Source organism: Mauremys reevesii, linkage group 16 (assembly GCF_016161935.1).
Source record: "Mauremys reevesii isolate NIE-2019 linkage group 16, ASM1616193v1, whole genome shotgun sequence".
NCBI classification, from domain to species: domain Eukaryota; kingdom Metazoa; phylum Chordata; order Testudines; family Geoemydidae; genus Mauremys; species Mauremys reevesii.
The window spans coordinates 9,574,286-9,586,988 of NC_052638.1; the positions used below are offsets into that span (position 1 = coordinate 9,574,286).

The window sequence follows — 12,703 nt, forward strand, 5'->3', positions numbered from 1 at the left end:
GAATGAATGTAAGGCAGAGGATAGCAGGAAGAGTAACTAATGGGGGCAGGGAATCTACTTTATCTTATTCCTTCTTACACTGTCCTGTTAGCTGCTTTTCTCGCTATATCCTTCTCTTCCATTCCCTTGGCACTTCCTAACTTACGTTCGTCAACACCAACATCTACATCACATCACAGTATTTGGTCTACGATGTACATCAGGTTTTGGAATGATTTTTTTTCCACAAAAGCTGGAACTGAGCAGTTTTAACTCTGATCATTCTTGTATTAGAACATAAAAAACCCAAAACAAAGCTCCATACAATCTGCCCCCTTATCTTAAAGTATTAAGACGAGCAGAAAAATGACTCTGGTAATATGAACATTTTAACAAATTTCAGGATTCTGACTGGACAGCAAGCAGATCTGTTGCCTGCTGACTTTACCAAGGAATGAGATTCTACTACTTGATGCGCCTGTTAGCTCCGCAGAGCCAACGCAACAGAGGAGACCTGGATTATTTTTCTGGCTCGTGTACAAACAGAATGGGCAACTAAGGACCTTACCTTGTTCCCACTCTAGTCAATGGTAAAGTGCTAATTGACCTCAGAGGCAGCAGGATAGGCCTATACATTTCTATTGCAGAACTATTAATAGCGATTATGGGTGAGCCAGAAAGTTGGATTTTCAGATGCCAGGTGCGGTTGCAAAGGTAACAATTATAAAAGCCAACCTTATTTGTAAACTGAACACACTTGCTATGAAAAGCATCGTGACAGATTCTATTAAAAAAGGAAAAAGCAGAATAGGAGGATCTTTAACAGTAGTGTTCAGGTGGAGAATTCAGGCAACTCTGAAAACAAGGCTGCCATGGTAACCGTTACACTACCCCCATCTTGCCTGAGTACACCTGAGTTTACAAACCGAGATACACACACAAACCACTACACACAAAACCAACCAAAAACACCACATCACAAAGGTATTTGCCTTTACTGTGAAGACACAATGGCCTTTGCTGTGAAGATCATGAAAAAAAAAACAAAAAACCGAAAACACCCTTTTATTCCCCCATAAAGCTTGTCACAGATAAATAGAATTTTGCAAGGCAGATTGAGTAACGAGATGTGACTGGCAAGGCACCTGCTTGAAATGAAGAATGAAACCACCAGTACTTAATGCTAATCATGTCACCAAGTGACATTTATGCTGTTTTGTGCTACTCTCAATCTGTGCCTCAGGTAGTTCTTGTGTCTGTATGAATTTATGTATTTTTGGAAGGCAGGGAAAGAACATTTGGCATGCTATTTCCACATATGTACTCTTTCCATCGGAAATCAGTCTTTCCTGCCAGAGACAGGGAGAGCTTCCAACTCCTTGCCAGACTGGAAAATGAAGCGTTAGCATTTCAGAACAGGCCAGGTGCTATTTGCTGCTCTCAAGTAAAAGAATAGGCAACCTCTTTATATTGGCATCGTTCACTAGGATTCATCTAGATCAGGAAATGGAAAAAATATCCTCCTCACATTTCTGTTATCATTTGAACTAGCCCATGATCACAGACTTTGACCAAGTGATGCATGCAACTGCAGTGTATTTTTTAAAAAAGCAACATATATACAAGCACTAGGAATGTGTTGTGTCAAATACTAACTGACCAGAGCAAGTGTGAGCAAACAGAACACACTAGAGGGAGCTTATGGAAGGAGTCTTGAGAAAGACAAAGTTAGATTGGCAAAATAGTTTAATATACAATCCAGTTTAATTCTTGCTTTCTTGACTAAAAATACAACAGTAGGATTACCATCCCCATATTCAAAGATAAACTATCCTGCGCGGAAGGTTTCATGTAGATTAGAGGCCATTTAATTTCTAGTCAACAAGTTTGTGAAATAGGAGGAAAAAAGTAAGAAAAACCACCTGATGGCTTTTTGATGGCCTAAGTCAAATGAGTGAATAGCATCAGCTCTTAGTAAGCAGGCGATCACTTCACAAAAACATAGCTGGCAGTAACTGACACCCTTATTTGCAGTTGGAGCAGAGGCCAAGAGTGGAATGGGTCATAAAAATTAAACTACCTTCCTACTGCTCCAGATCAAGGTTGAGGCATGCAACTGGTGGTGAGAAAAGTTCTCGCTACTGATGACCATGCTGTACTTTTGGAGATAAGTGTCACTCCAGCACCTTTCATGAGTACTAAATTCACTAACTGTAACGGCGCAAATGTATGGAAAAAAATAAGAGGAAGAGGCAATGCATATGGACAATTATTTCAATAGGCTATAAAAAGCCATTTGTATAGGCACTGTAAGTAAAAAAAAACCCTAATATTTAGTGTCAGCTGTGTGACCTCACATGTACTCACATGATTGAGAAACTTGCTGTCTTTGGTGGCCCATCCTATCTGCATCACTCCTGAAGTAATTACTGTTACTTCATAGTACCAAACCCCAGAATCAACGCAGAACGTACATCGAACACTTTCAAAAGAGGAGGCATCGCATCGAGCCTGAAAAACCAAAGTGGAAAATGTATTAGTTGTAATTAGCTGGCAGTCACAAAGAATCCTGTCTGGTAGATTTGATAAGTGCCTTAAAAGTAAAATTGTAAAAGCACTTACATTTCCAAACACAATGCAACCCCTTTCACAACAGCAAAGGCTGTATACCCGATAGAATCTCAGTAAAACTGATGTAGTTCAGAGAAGAGCAACAGAAGTCATCAGAGGGCTAGTGGAACTGATTTAAAGATGAAAGGCTAAAAAAATGACCAAGTGAGGAATGATCTAGAACTATCTGATAGGTATAAACATCAAGGAGGGACAGGAATTTAGTGCTCTAGGAATATATCCCTAGCAGTCATGGAACAAAAATTAAGAAAAAGAACATTTTGGCTGAATTTCCTGATGGTGAGAGGTACTTTCTCTAAGGAAATGGAATCCCTGTTGCTTTGGGCTTTTAAGATTAGACAGGACAATAGAAAAAAAACAGGGAACAAAAAAAAAAAAAAAAAAACCCACAATCTACTGTAGGGAACAGTTCTGCACTACATGGGAGAAGGATCAGATGGATCTAAAGAGGGGGTGATGTTTTACAGTGGTCATTTCCGGTACTAAAAGCAGGTTAGAGACATTACAGTCCATTGCCAAAACAGAATTCCTTCACTAGTTTTGCAGAGCTCAGAAATACAGACTTGTTGATTCTCTGAAGAGTAAAAAAAATGGGAACAAAAAGTGAACTGAAATGGTGATATCTTGTAGCTTTCTTCAAAACATAATTCTACGTTAAAATAATCAAATGACATCCTACCTCCAGTCCACGTGGTGAGATCTTAAGGTATTCACTGACATCATTACTATTCAGCATGGCCTTAATATTGGTCAAGTCAACTTTCTCATATGTAAACTGTCTGCCTTCTTTCAAAACTGCAGAAAAAAATTTAAATAAAGCGCTATTGCAGGAACAAGTCCAACCACATTATTTCAATAAATACAAATCTACACACACAAAGAATTCAATTCAGTCTTGGCATCTATAAAGCAACACAGGCATTATGCATACTTGAATACAACATTATTTCTCTACAGTGGCACCCAATGTTTGTTAGAACAGGGCATGTCCTGCTTTGAGTATGTGAAAAGCACCTAAGGGCTAATTGTGCCTCTCAAGGAACCATGAGTAAGCATTAGGGGCATCAGAATACATACCAAGATGCGATTCCTTCAGGACACACAAGACACCACCTTGAAAGTTAACATGGGTGGAATTTTACTGTAGGAGGAATGGTGCCAGAGCAATAGTGAAAACTCTAAACTTGCTGCTGTCAGCTATTGGGCTAGGTTTATGAAGCTGACCTGAGCCAATTAAGGCTGCCTTCCCCCTCCATTTTCAGTCCTTTCCCCATCACTTCTGTGACTCCTAGACCCTCACACAGTGCTCCCACACTGGCTGATCAAATGCTTGAGTTTCATGGCAAGCAAAATATTTCAAGTAAAAGCAAGCAGCCCCTGGTGGTATCTTTGTAACAGCTCATGATCAGTGGAGAGAAGAGAAGCCCAACTGTGGGATTCCCTAGCATCCTGTTCGACATGGTCTCCCCATATTTGCTTTAACTCAGGGTGGCATTTGCTCCAGCCCTGAGCTATTATAAGTTACACTGTACACAGGGTTTTGTTAGAAATTCCACCCTGGAAAGCACCCAGAATCAGGGAAGACACAGGATGCTGGGACTGCACAGAACCAGGAGGCAAGTTGCAGAATAGCTGTTGTGCTAGGCCATGGAAACTGCTCTGTACCTTTTCCTCCAAATCGTTCTCTTTCACACTGGGGAGGAATGGAGAAGCATTTAGCTCAGGGGTTCTCAAACTGGGGGTCTGGACCCCTCAGGGGGTTGCAAGGTTATTACAGGGGGGGTGACGAGTTGTCAGTCTCCACTCCAAACCCCGCTTTGCCTCCAGTATTTATAATGGTGTGAAATATATAAAAAAGTGTTCTTAATTTATAAGGGGGGGGTGTCGCATTTAGGGGCTTGCTATGTGAAAGGGGTCACCAGTACAAAAGTTTGAGAATCATACCAACAACACTGTAATTCATCAGAGGGAGTGAAATGTACATCACAGACTCATTACTATATATTTATTGCCATTCGTAACAAAGCACAAGTAGATGCTGGGTTTCAGCATAAGCAAGACAAGCTGCTGCCTGGGGCCAACCAAGTAATTTCATTGCCTCTTCTCCCAGTGGTAGTGAACAAGAGAGGTATGCCTTAAACAAGGCTGGCAGCCCTGTGGGGTCCTTCAGCGGGTCAAAGCTTTGGGCCCACTAGTTAGGCCTGGATTGGTTTTTTAAATAAACGACAGTTTACCAGAGAGCTACTCTTTTTTGGTTTCTTAAATCATGAGAATCTAGTCTGCTTAATAAATCACAGGTCATAATCCGTCCTTGTGCAGATGCGGTATTGGTATAGCCAAGAATATCACAATGGTTTTCTTTGGGACAAAGTCAGAATACAAGTGCAATCTAGCTATTTTGAGCTTCTTTGCTGAAGCATCACAGCAGTTACAGAGCAAATGTCTTACATCCGAAGAAGGGGGTATTCACCCACGAAAGCTCATGCTGCAAAACGTCTGTTAGTCTATAAGGTGCCACAGGATTCTTTGCTGCTTTTACAGAACCAGACTAACACGGCTACCCCTCTGATACAGAGCAAATGAAGTTGAAGAACTTCAATTTTAATAATTACATAAGGTTTGCTTTTCAAAAATTAAGGCATGCAAATGCACATGGATTCAGGCACCTTATTTCTGTGCTGACGCTGGATATTTGCACATACAAATATGACCAGACATACAAAACTATCAGTAAATACTTACACAAAACATGGTGTCTGTGCGCGTACACACACACACACACACACACACACGAGCCATCCTGTAAAGAAGCCAAAGTGTGAGAATCCTACTCACACTATACTTACATAGATTGTCTAAACTCCACTGGGCACAGAATCCCACTTGGCGTTTTAAATAGTCTGGATTATCTGTCCATTTCTCTAACAGAGCAAGCTGGTCACTAATACAGGATTCAGAAATTGTCATTTTATTTTCACCTGTAATTTAAAAGTGAAAAAAGTAATAGATGTAAACAAGAAACAGTGATTTAAAAGACAAAAAGGTAAATTTTTTACAAGTAGGCTATAGAAATATTCTAAATCTCAATATTAAACAAAAAATATGAGTTCATGTACCTTCTCCTGACAGATTAACAGGAAGAAATGCAATATTAAATATTCAGCATTTACTGTACTAAATCATCTGAGAGCAGGGCTATTAGCTAGGAAAATAATTATAGTCTATTAACAATAGTCTATTAACAAGACACATTTTTTTTCTAGCCATGGAGATGCCTTCAAAGGGCTCCTATGCCTCTTCCCATCCCCAAAGCTACTTTTGATGGATAGCAGACCCTACGTGGCAACAATCTGAGCTATATTTGAGGACAGCACACAGGATAGTGACGGAATTGTGTTGCACCCATTCTCTTTCCACGGGGGTTGGGATCACTAGAGCAGCAGGAGTCTCCTCCTGCCTCTGAGGGCCTGAGCACACTTTTCCCTACAGTGATCCCATTCCCCGTCAGCCCAGGTATCACTGATCCTTACGGTGCACTAGGCTTAAGCTACAAGTTGGGAACTTCAACGTGCTTATTTCAAGTGCATGCACCTGGGACAGCAGATGTGACCCCGATGAAGGAAATAACCATTCTGGGGCAACATTAGCTCTATTGTTTTTACCATAAGAAGTACTAGGCTAATACTTACTTGTTTGTGCAAACTTTTCCAGTGCTATTAGTGCAAAAAGCATTACCGTCGGATGGGACTGGAAATTCTAAAGACAATGAGAGTATTAAACATGTGCAAGATGTTTTTGTTGGTTTGTCTAATACAATGAAAACATTTTCTTAAAACGAGCAGTCAGATTACATTTTCAAGCCTCTTCACAAGAGAAAGGCAGAGATGTTATGAGTAAGGCTACATTTTAGTCATGGGTATTTTTAGTAAAAGTCATGGACAGGTAACGGCCCCCGACCTGACCATAACTTTTAATACCTGTGACTAAATCTTACCTGCTGGGAGGGGGCGCTCCTGAAGACTACTGGGGGGTGGGGGGAGAGGAGGGGAAGGAGAGCGCAAGGCGATGCTTCTGTTGGGGGGGCACAGCCTGGGGTCCCGCTGCCTGGGGCTGCCAGAGCAGCAGCTGGTGCGGCTGGCCCTGTGGCTTCCCCAGCTGCTGGGGTGGTCCTGGGGGGAGCTGCACGAGTGCTGCAAAATTCATGTAGGTCATGGAAGCCGTGAATGATTTGCAGCCTTAATCATGAGCCACGGGCACAGTAGTAGGGAGAAGTGGGCCATGCTAGAAGTACTCATAGGAACTATTTCTCATGTCACAACAGTTTTTAAACCAGTGTAGTCTATCTACAGTAGAACCTCAGAGTTACTAACACCAGAGTTACAAACTGATCAGTCAATCACACACCTCATTTGGAACCAGAAGTACACAACAGGCAGCAGAAGGGGGAAAAAAAGCAAATACAGCACACTACTGTGTTAAACAAACTACTAAAAGAAAACAAAAATAAAGGCAAAGCAGCATTTTTCTTCCGCATAATAAAGTTTCAAAGCTGTATTAAGTCATTGTTCAGTTGTGCATTTTTGAAAGAACCACCATAATGTTTTGTTCAGAGTTAGGAACAACCTGCATGTCCAAGGTGTTTGTAACTTTGAGGTTCCACTGTACTTCAATGGAGCTGCTCCTGATTTACCCTGATGTGTCACTAGCTCTCATTGAGGGCCACTGAATTTAGAAAAACAAAAAACAAAAACAAACCGAAGTTTCTAGCCCCAAATCCTAAGATTATTTTTTTTCAGAAAAAACTCATTTTTCTGAATTAAACCTTCAAGATGCCTCATTCTAGTCACCTCAAATTTTGGAGTTTTTTTTTCCCCTTGAATAGAATTCATGCAAAAGAAATTTCAGATGGAAAGCAGCTATTTGAAATAATTAAAATGCAGGCTTAGCAAAAAGGAAGACTAGCCTGCAATATGCTCCATAATATAAACAGAAAGTTTTGATCCATACACTATATTATGTATTTGATATATAATTTTAAACGTCCTCATCAGGTGTTATGTAGAGTTCTCAGTTTGCCTTTATAGCAATTAAGGCAAACAAAGGAGATGCTAATAATGATTAACAAGTAGTTTTTGGCACTATCCCAAGAGAAAGTTTGGTAGACAAAGTCGTTTATTTCTTAATCAAACAAGCATTTTATTAGCAAGCGAAAGTTTCTTCTAGGTTAGCCATGTGATTTCTTTAGAATTTGGTAAACTGTAGTAATAAGTAATGCTTGGCACTTAGAGGTGCTTTTCATTCGTAAAGTTCAAGTGCTTTAAAAAAAAAGGGTATCGTTACCCTCATTCGCAGATGTGGAAACTGAGGTACAGAAGTTGAGTGATTTGCTCCAGGTCACAAAAGTACATCAAATTTAAGAGCTGAGGAGCACTTAGATCTCCTAAATCCCTGCATATGGCCAACTGCAGGCCATTCTGCCATGAGGAAAGAGGTGACCCCTCCCAGAGGTGAGAGTCAGGAAGCTGAAAATTTGTTAGAACCCTTTGTGGGACAGTCTTAGTAGAACAATCTGATTTTTTTAAAAAGTGATTTTAGTGGTTGTGAAAGAGTAAACAATATCCTCTGTTCATCCAGAAAACAGACACAGCATGGGCAAGATCCCCCAGATTAATGGGGCAATTTATCTGAACCATGGGGGAAGGAAGGGAACACCCCTCAAGGATGTCTACCCTGCAGCTAGGAGCGAGCCTCCCAGAGTGGGCAGACAGACTCGCTGGTGGGGCTTGAGCTAGTGCTAAAAAAATATAGCAGTGTGGACCTATGCTTGAGAATCTGAGCCACAATGTCCATGCTGCTATTTTTAGCATGCTAGCTTAAGACCACTAGCACGAGTCTGTCTACTCGAGCTGGGAGGCTCCCTCCCCGCTGGAGTGGAGATATACCCCAAGAGTGAAAATTCAGTCTCATCCCAGACACCCCATCCCCAAAATACACACACAGACGCCAATATCAATTTCAAAATAAAAGACGAAAACAAAATTTACAAATAAAGTCAAAACAAATAAAACCTGACAATTCTGCTCTGCCCTTCCACTATATATAAATCTACACAAGTTCATCATGCTCAGTGGTGACATCTGCAAGTAACATGTGTCAAACCAGAGACTTATGTTGTGAGTCTCCCTTTGAAATGGCAGCTAACACAAGAGATGCTTCATCCAACCTGTAACTACCTGCTAAATGGCAGGTGTTATTACAGAAACAATAAAATGTGATCCACTGCAATGCTCGGATAACAAGTTATGTTCAGTTAAAAAGAAGTTATGGTTATATTGTGCCTTTGCTTAAAAACACCCCCCCCACAAACACACACGTCTTTGGTTCCATGATACCTAGAAAGGATTCAATGAACTAGCAAGTTCTGCAGTTTCCAAAGACATTTGACAAGAAACAGCCACCAAAAGAGAGAGACTTGACTAAATTGGCTCCCTTAATATTATGCCAATTACTTGTAATCTTGGTAAACTGTAAGTGCAGAAAACCTTTTGAAATCTTTTATACCTATTACAGTCAGCATTTCCCATGACAGAATCAAATAACTACTGCAAAGTTTCCTACTGTAGTTTGTGCATGGCTAATAACGCTTTCGCATTTGGGAAAAAAATGGCTATGGAGTTTATTAACTGTCATGAAGATTTTCTCTCTATATAATCTATGACCCTGATTCTGTCCAATGCACCATTCCCTTTACACCAGGGGGTCTCAAACTTCATTGCTCTGTGACCCGCTTCTGACAACAAAGTTACTACATGACCCCGGGGGAAGGGGGTGGGGAGCCCAAGCCCCGCCGCCTTGAGTAGGGGATAGAGAGAGGCTGGAGCCGGAGCCTGATCCCCGATGCCTTGAGTAGGAAGAGAGGGAGGCTGGAGCCCGAGCCCTGACCAGGGCCACCCTAAGGATTCAGGGGGCCTGGGGCAAAGCGGGGGAGCGGACATAAAAAAAGCGCCACCTGCTGCGGAGCTTGTACTCACCGGGCAGCGCTCCGAGTCTGTGGCGGGTCCTTCGCTCGCTCACAGTCTATGGTGGCACTGACGGACCTGCCGCAGAAGTGCCGCCAAAAGACCCAGACCACCACCGGGTGTGTAGCCAGAGAAGGGATTCTTGGCCAGGGCTCACGGGGCCCCGAGCAAATTGCCCCACTTCCCCCCCCCGCTGGGCAGCCCTGGCCCCGACGCCCTGGGTGGAGGGTGGAGCTCAGGCTTCAACTTCAGCCATGGGTCCCAGCAAATCTAACGATGGCTCTGATGAGCCCATTAAAATGGAGTCACAACCCACTCTGGGATCCCAACCTACAGTTTGAGACCTGCTGCTTGACACTGTTCAGTGCTTTAGCCCTCATGTCAGTTCTCCTCTGTGCGGAAGGCTTGCATAAGAGCCTAAGTTAATCATGTGCTGGGAGCCTCTCCTATATCGGGCATTCACAACAATTCTAAAGCTCTGTTCTTCTAAACTATTTGAAGGTTAGTTTTGCTTTAAGGGGCTTAAACTACCCAGTGCCAGTAAATTCAAAGGTCAGGATTAAAATGCTTTCCTTTTACCCCACTGCACTGGTAATGCAATCCAGGCGAGTATGTCCGATTGCTCTCTGCACCTCCATCTGATGGAATGGTGAAGGACAGACTTTCAATCTTAACCTCACGTTTTCTGGAGTTGTTTGGCCAGGCCCTTGATGTTAATGTTGCTTTTGGATTTAATATAAACATCATCTGTTCATTTCTGGGTACCAAGTCCAAAATCCCTAGGATTGCTCCTAGCAGGAAATATTCCTCCTCTACTCCAGAGACACCCATCCTTAGTCAGTGTTCTGCAACCATGCTCACCAGTTACCGATCTGAACTGGCAGTAAGGTACATAACCCAGACCATAAGCCTTCTATCTGAACCTAGGCATCTTTGGCTTGATTATGGCTTATTGTGAATGTGTCTATCTGAAATGTAGATAATTTTAGCAGTACAGTACTTTTTGGTGAACTGTTTGCAGAAGTAAGAGCACAACAGAAATTTTAGAAGGAATAAGGATCACTGCAAGATATCACAGGGCATTAAAGTACAAGATAAGGGACATCCTTTCCTTTACTCCAAACTAATGTTCAACTACATCCCTGACCTTTGAATTCACAAGACAGTGACTTCTTAGTTCAAAGCTGTTCGTCACTTTGACCAAAGTGAACGGATGAACTTGTTGTCTAGGAATACAATTGTGTAAACTGCAACTTCCATAGCACATTAGTATCAATGCCAGGGTCTGAAAGGCACTAAGAATTTTGGAGCAGGGACTCATTTGCTCTAGGTTCTGTATTGTGCCAGGCACATACTCTGTGCTTCACAAATAAACAAAACAAAACAATTGTGGTCTTTATTTTCATAGATAGTCCTTCCTTTCTTTTTCATTCTCTCATTAAGCCTTTTTGACCCCTTCCTTATTAAATGGAATCTTTCTATAGTCTGATGTTAGATTTTCCAACATCAACCTAGAGTGTTCAAAGTTAATAAGTCCGTCCTTTATTTTGATTATTTTTAATTTGTATGATTTGGTTTTGTATGTTGAGCTCATGATTGATTTAAGTGAAAAATGCTGTATGTAGAGACAAAGATAGATAAGATCTCACAATTACAAAAACTGATCTTACTGCGAGCAGTTTCATACAAAAAAGAAAAAAGAAAAAAATTAACAGCAACATTTGCTGAAAAACAAGAACATTTACCACTTATGCATACAGAAGCAATTAAGAAGCTAGAGCAGCCAAGAACGCTACTGTGCTTGGATACTTACCAAGGTCTGCAGTAAATATTCCAGTATTCCTGGGCTGAGTAAGCCTATACTTGCAGGACCTGCAAGAACACTAAAAATGAAATACATGTATGGGAACTGCTGCATTATCTTTTCACGTCAATTAAAGTTTACCAAGGGGGGCATTTTGTCCCTGAAAAAGACCTTGCATTCACAAAAAGAAATTAAAGTAGTACTCAGGGCTATGTTTTTGCACACAAGCAAAAAATTTACACTCTAGTGTAGGCTTAATTTATGCATGCAGTTACTATGAATGTGCTCATAAATCAGGTATCTGAATGCACAGTCATGGATCTACCTGCCCTTTCTATGCACAAATAGTCATGTGCATGTGCCATAGCTGTAACTGTGTAGTTCGAATTATCTTCAGTATTACTATAAAGACACCTGTCACCTTGATACCTGATAACACTTATGCCTATATGTTTTTGAAAAAAAAAAACAAACCAAAAAAACCCCACCAGTCCCCAATGTATATTTATGGAAAGCAGGTAGTTTCTCATATATTTTGTATTAATAAATCAAGGTTAAAAAGATCAGCTTCCTCAATCACTGGCACAAAATGAGTAATGCCCACAGGATCAAATTCTGCCAGTTTGATGCCTAGTCACCCAATCGGCATTGTGGCAACCGACCAATTAAAAATGCCCATGAACGCTATCTGCTTAAGGTAGTGTGGTAGAAGGAAGGGCATTCAGCTTCATAAAACCCATGAACTGTGACAAATTGGTACACACACAAAAGCACTATTATAAAACAGCATTGACCCCATCACTGCCTGCATTTCTAGAGAAGCATCTGCTCTCACCTAACCAAATGGAAACGGTCAACTAACATAGGATCTTATTTTGACCTATGGTATCGAGAGGGTGGCAAAGAGGAGGAATTATCGTTTTTATGTCAAATATCTACATCAAAAGTCACTGTTCATGTAGGACCTACACAAAAATGTTTTATGGTCTTTAGTGCTGTCTCTGAAGCAATACTTAAATGCTATTTTTAAAATGGTGCTCATATCAACAGTGGGGCACAAACTAGGAATTTTAAAAAGACATGTTAATTTCAAACATCCCTAGAAAGAAAGAAAAAAAATAGTTGCCAAATGGGGCAACAATCAGAAGGCAATGGAAACTTCACTTTCAGCTTCAGGCAGGGCATTATAAATAAGAGGAGAATAAAGACCTATAAAAACAAGAGTCACTTTTTAAAAAGAAAATTCTCAGTGTCCTTTTAAATAATGTAG

General features: G+C 41.1%; 1 protein-coding gene across 2 annotated transcripts in view; it reads right to left on the reverse strand.

Annotated features, from left to right (window-relative positions):
- Nucleotides 1-12,703, reverse strand: part of RSPRY1 (ring finger and SPRY domain containing 1) — a 59,208-nt gene that overhangs the window by 15,992 nt on the left and 30,513 nt on the right. For both annotated transcript variants that reach the window (XM_039503773.1, XM_039503774.1), the window contains exons 6-10: nucleotides 11,443-11,501; nucleotides 6,300-6,366; nucleotides 5,457-5,588; nucleotides 3,290-3,405; nucleotides 2,347-2,490 (exon numbers count right to left, since the gene is read on the reverse strand). In XM_039503773.1, the coding sequence (XP_039359707.1) occupies nucleotides 2,347-2,490; nucleotides 3,290-3,405; nucleotides 5,457-5,588; nucleotides 6,300-6,366; nucleotides 11,443-11,501 (518 nt within the window). The remainder of the gene's footprint in view (nucleotides 1-2,346; nucleotides 2,491-3,289; nucleotides 3,406-5,456; nucleotides 5,589-6,299; nucleotides 6,367-11,442; nucleotides 11,502-12,703) is intronic.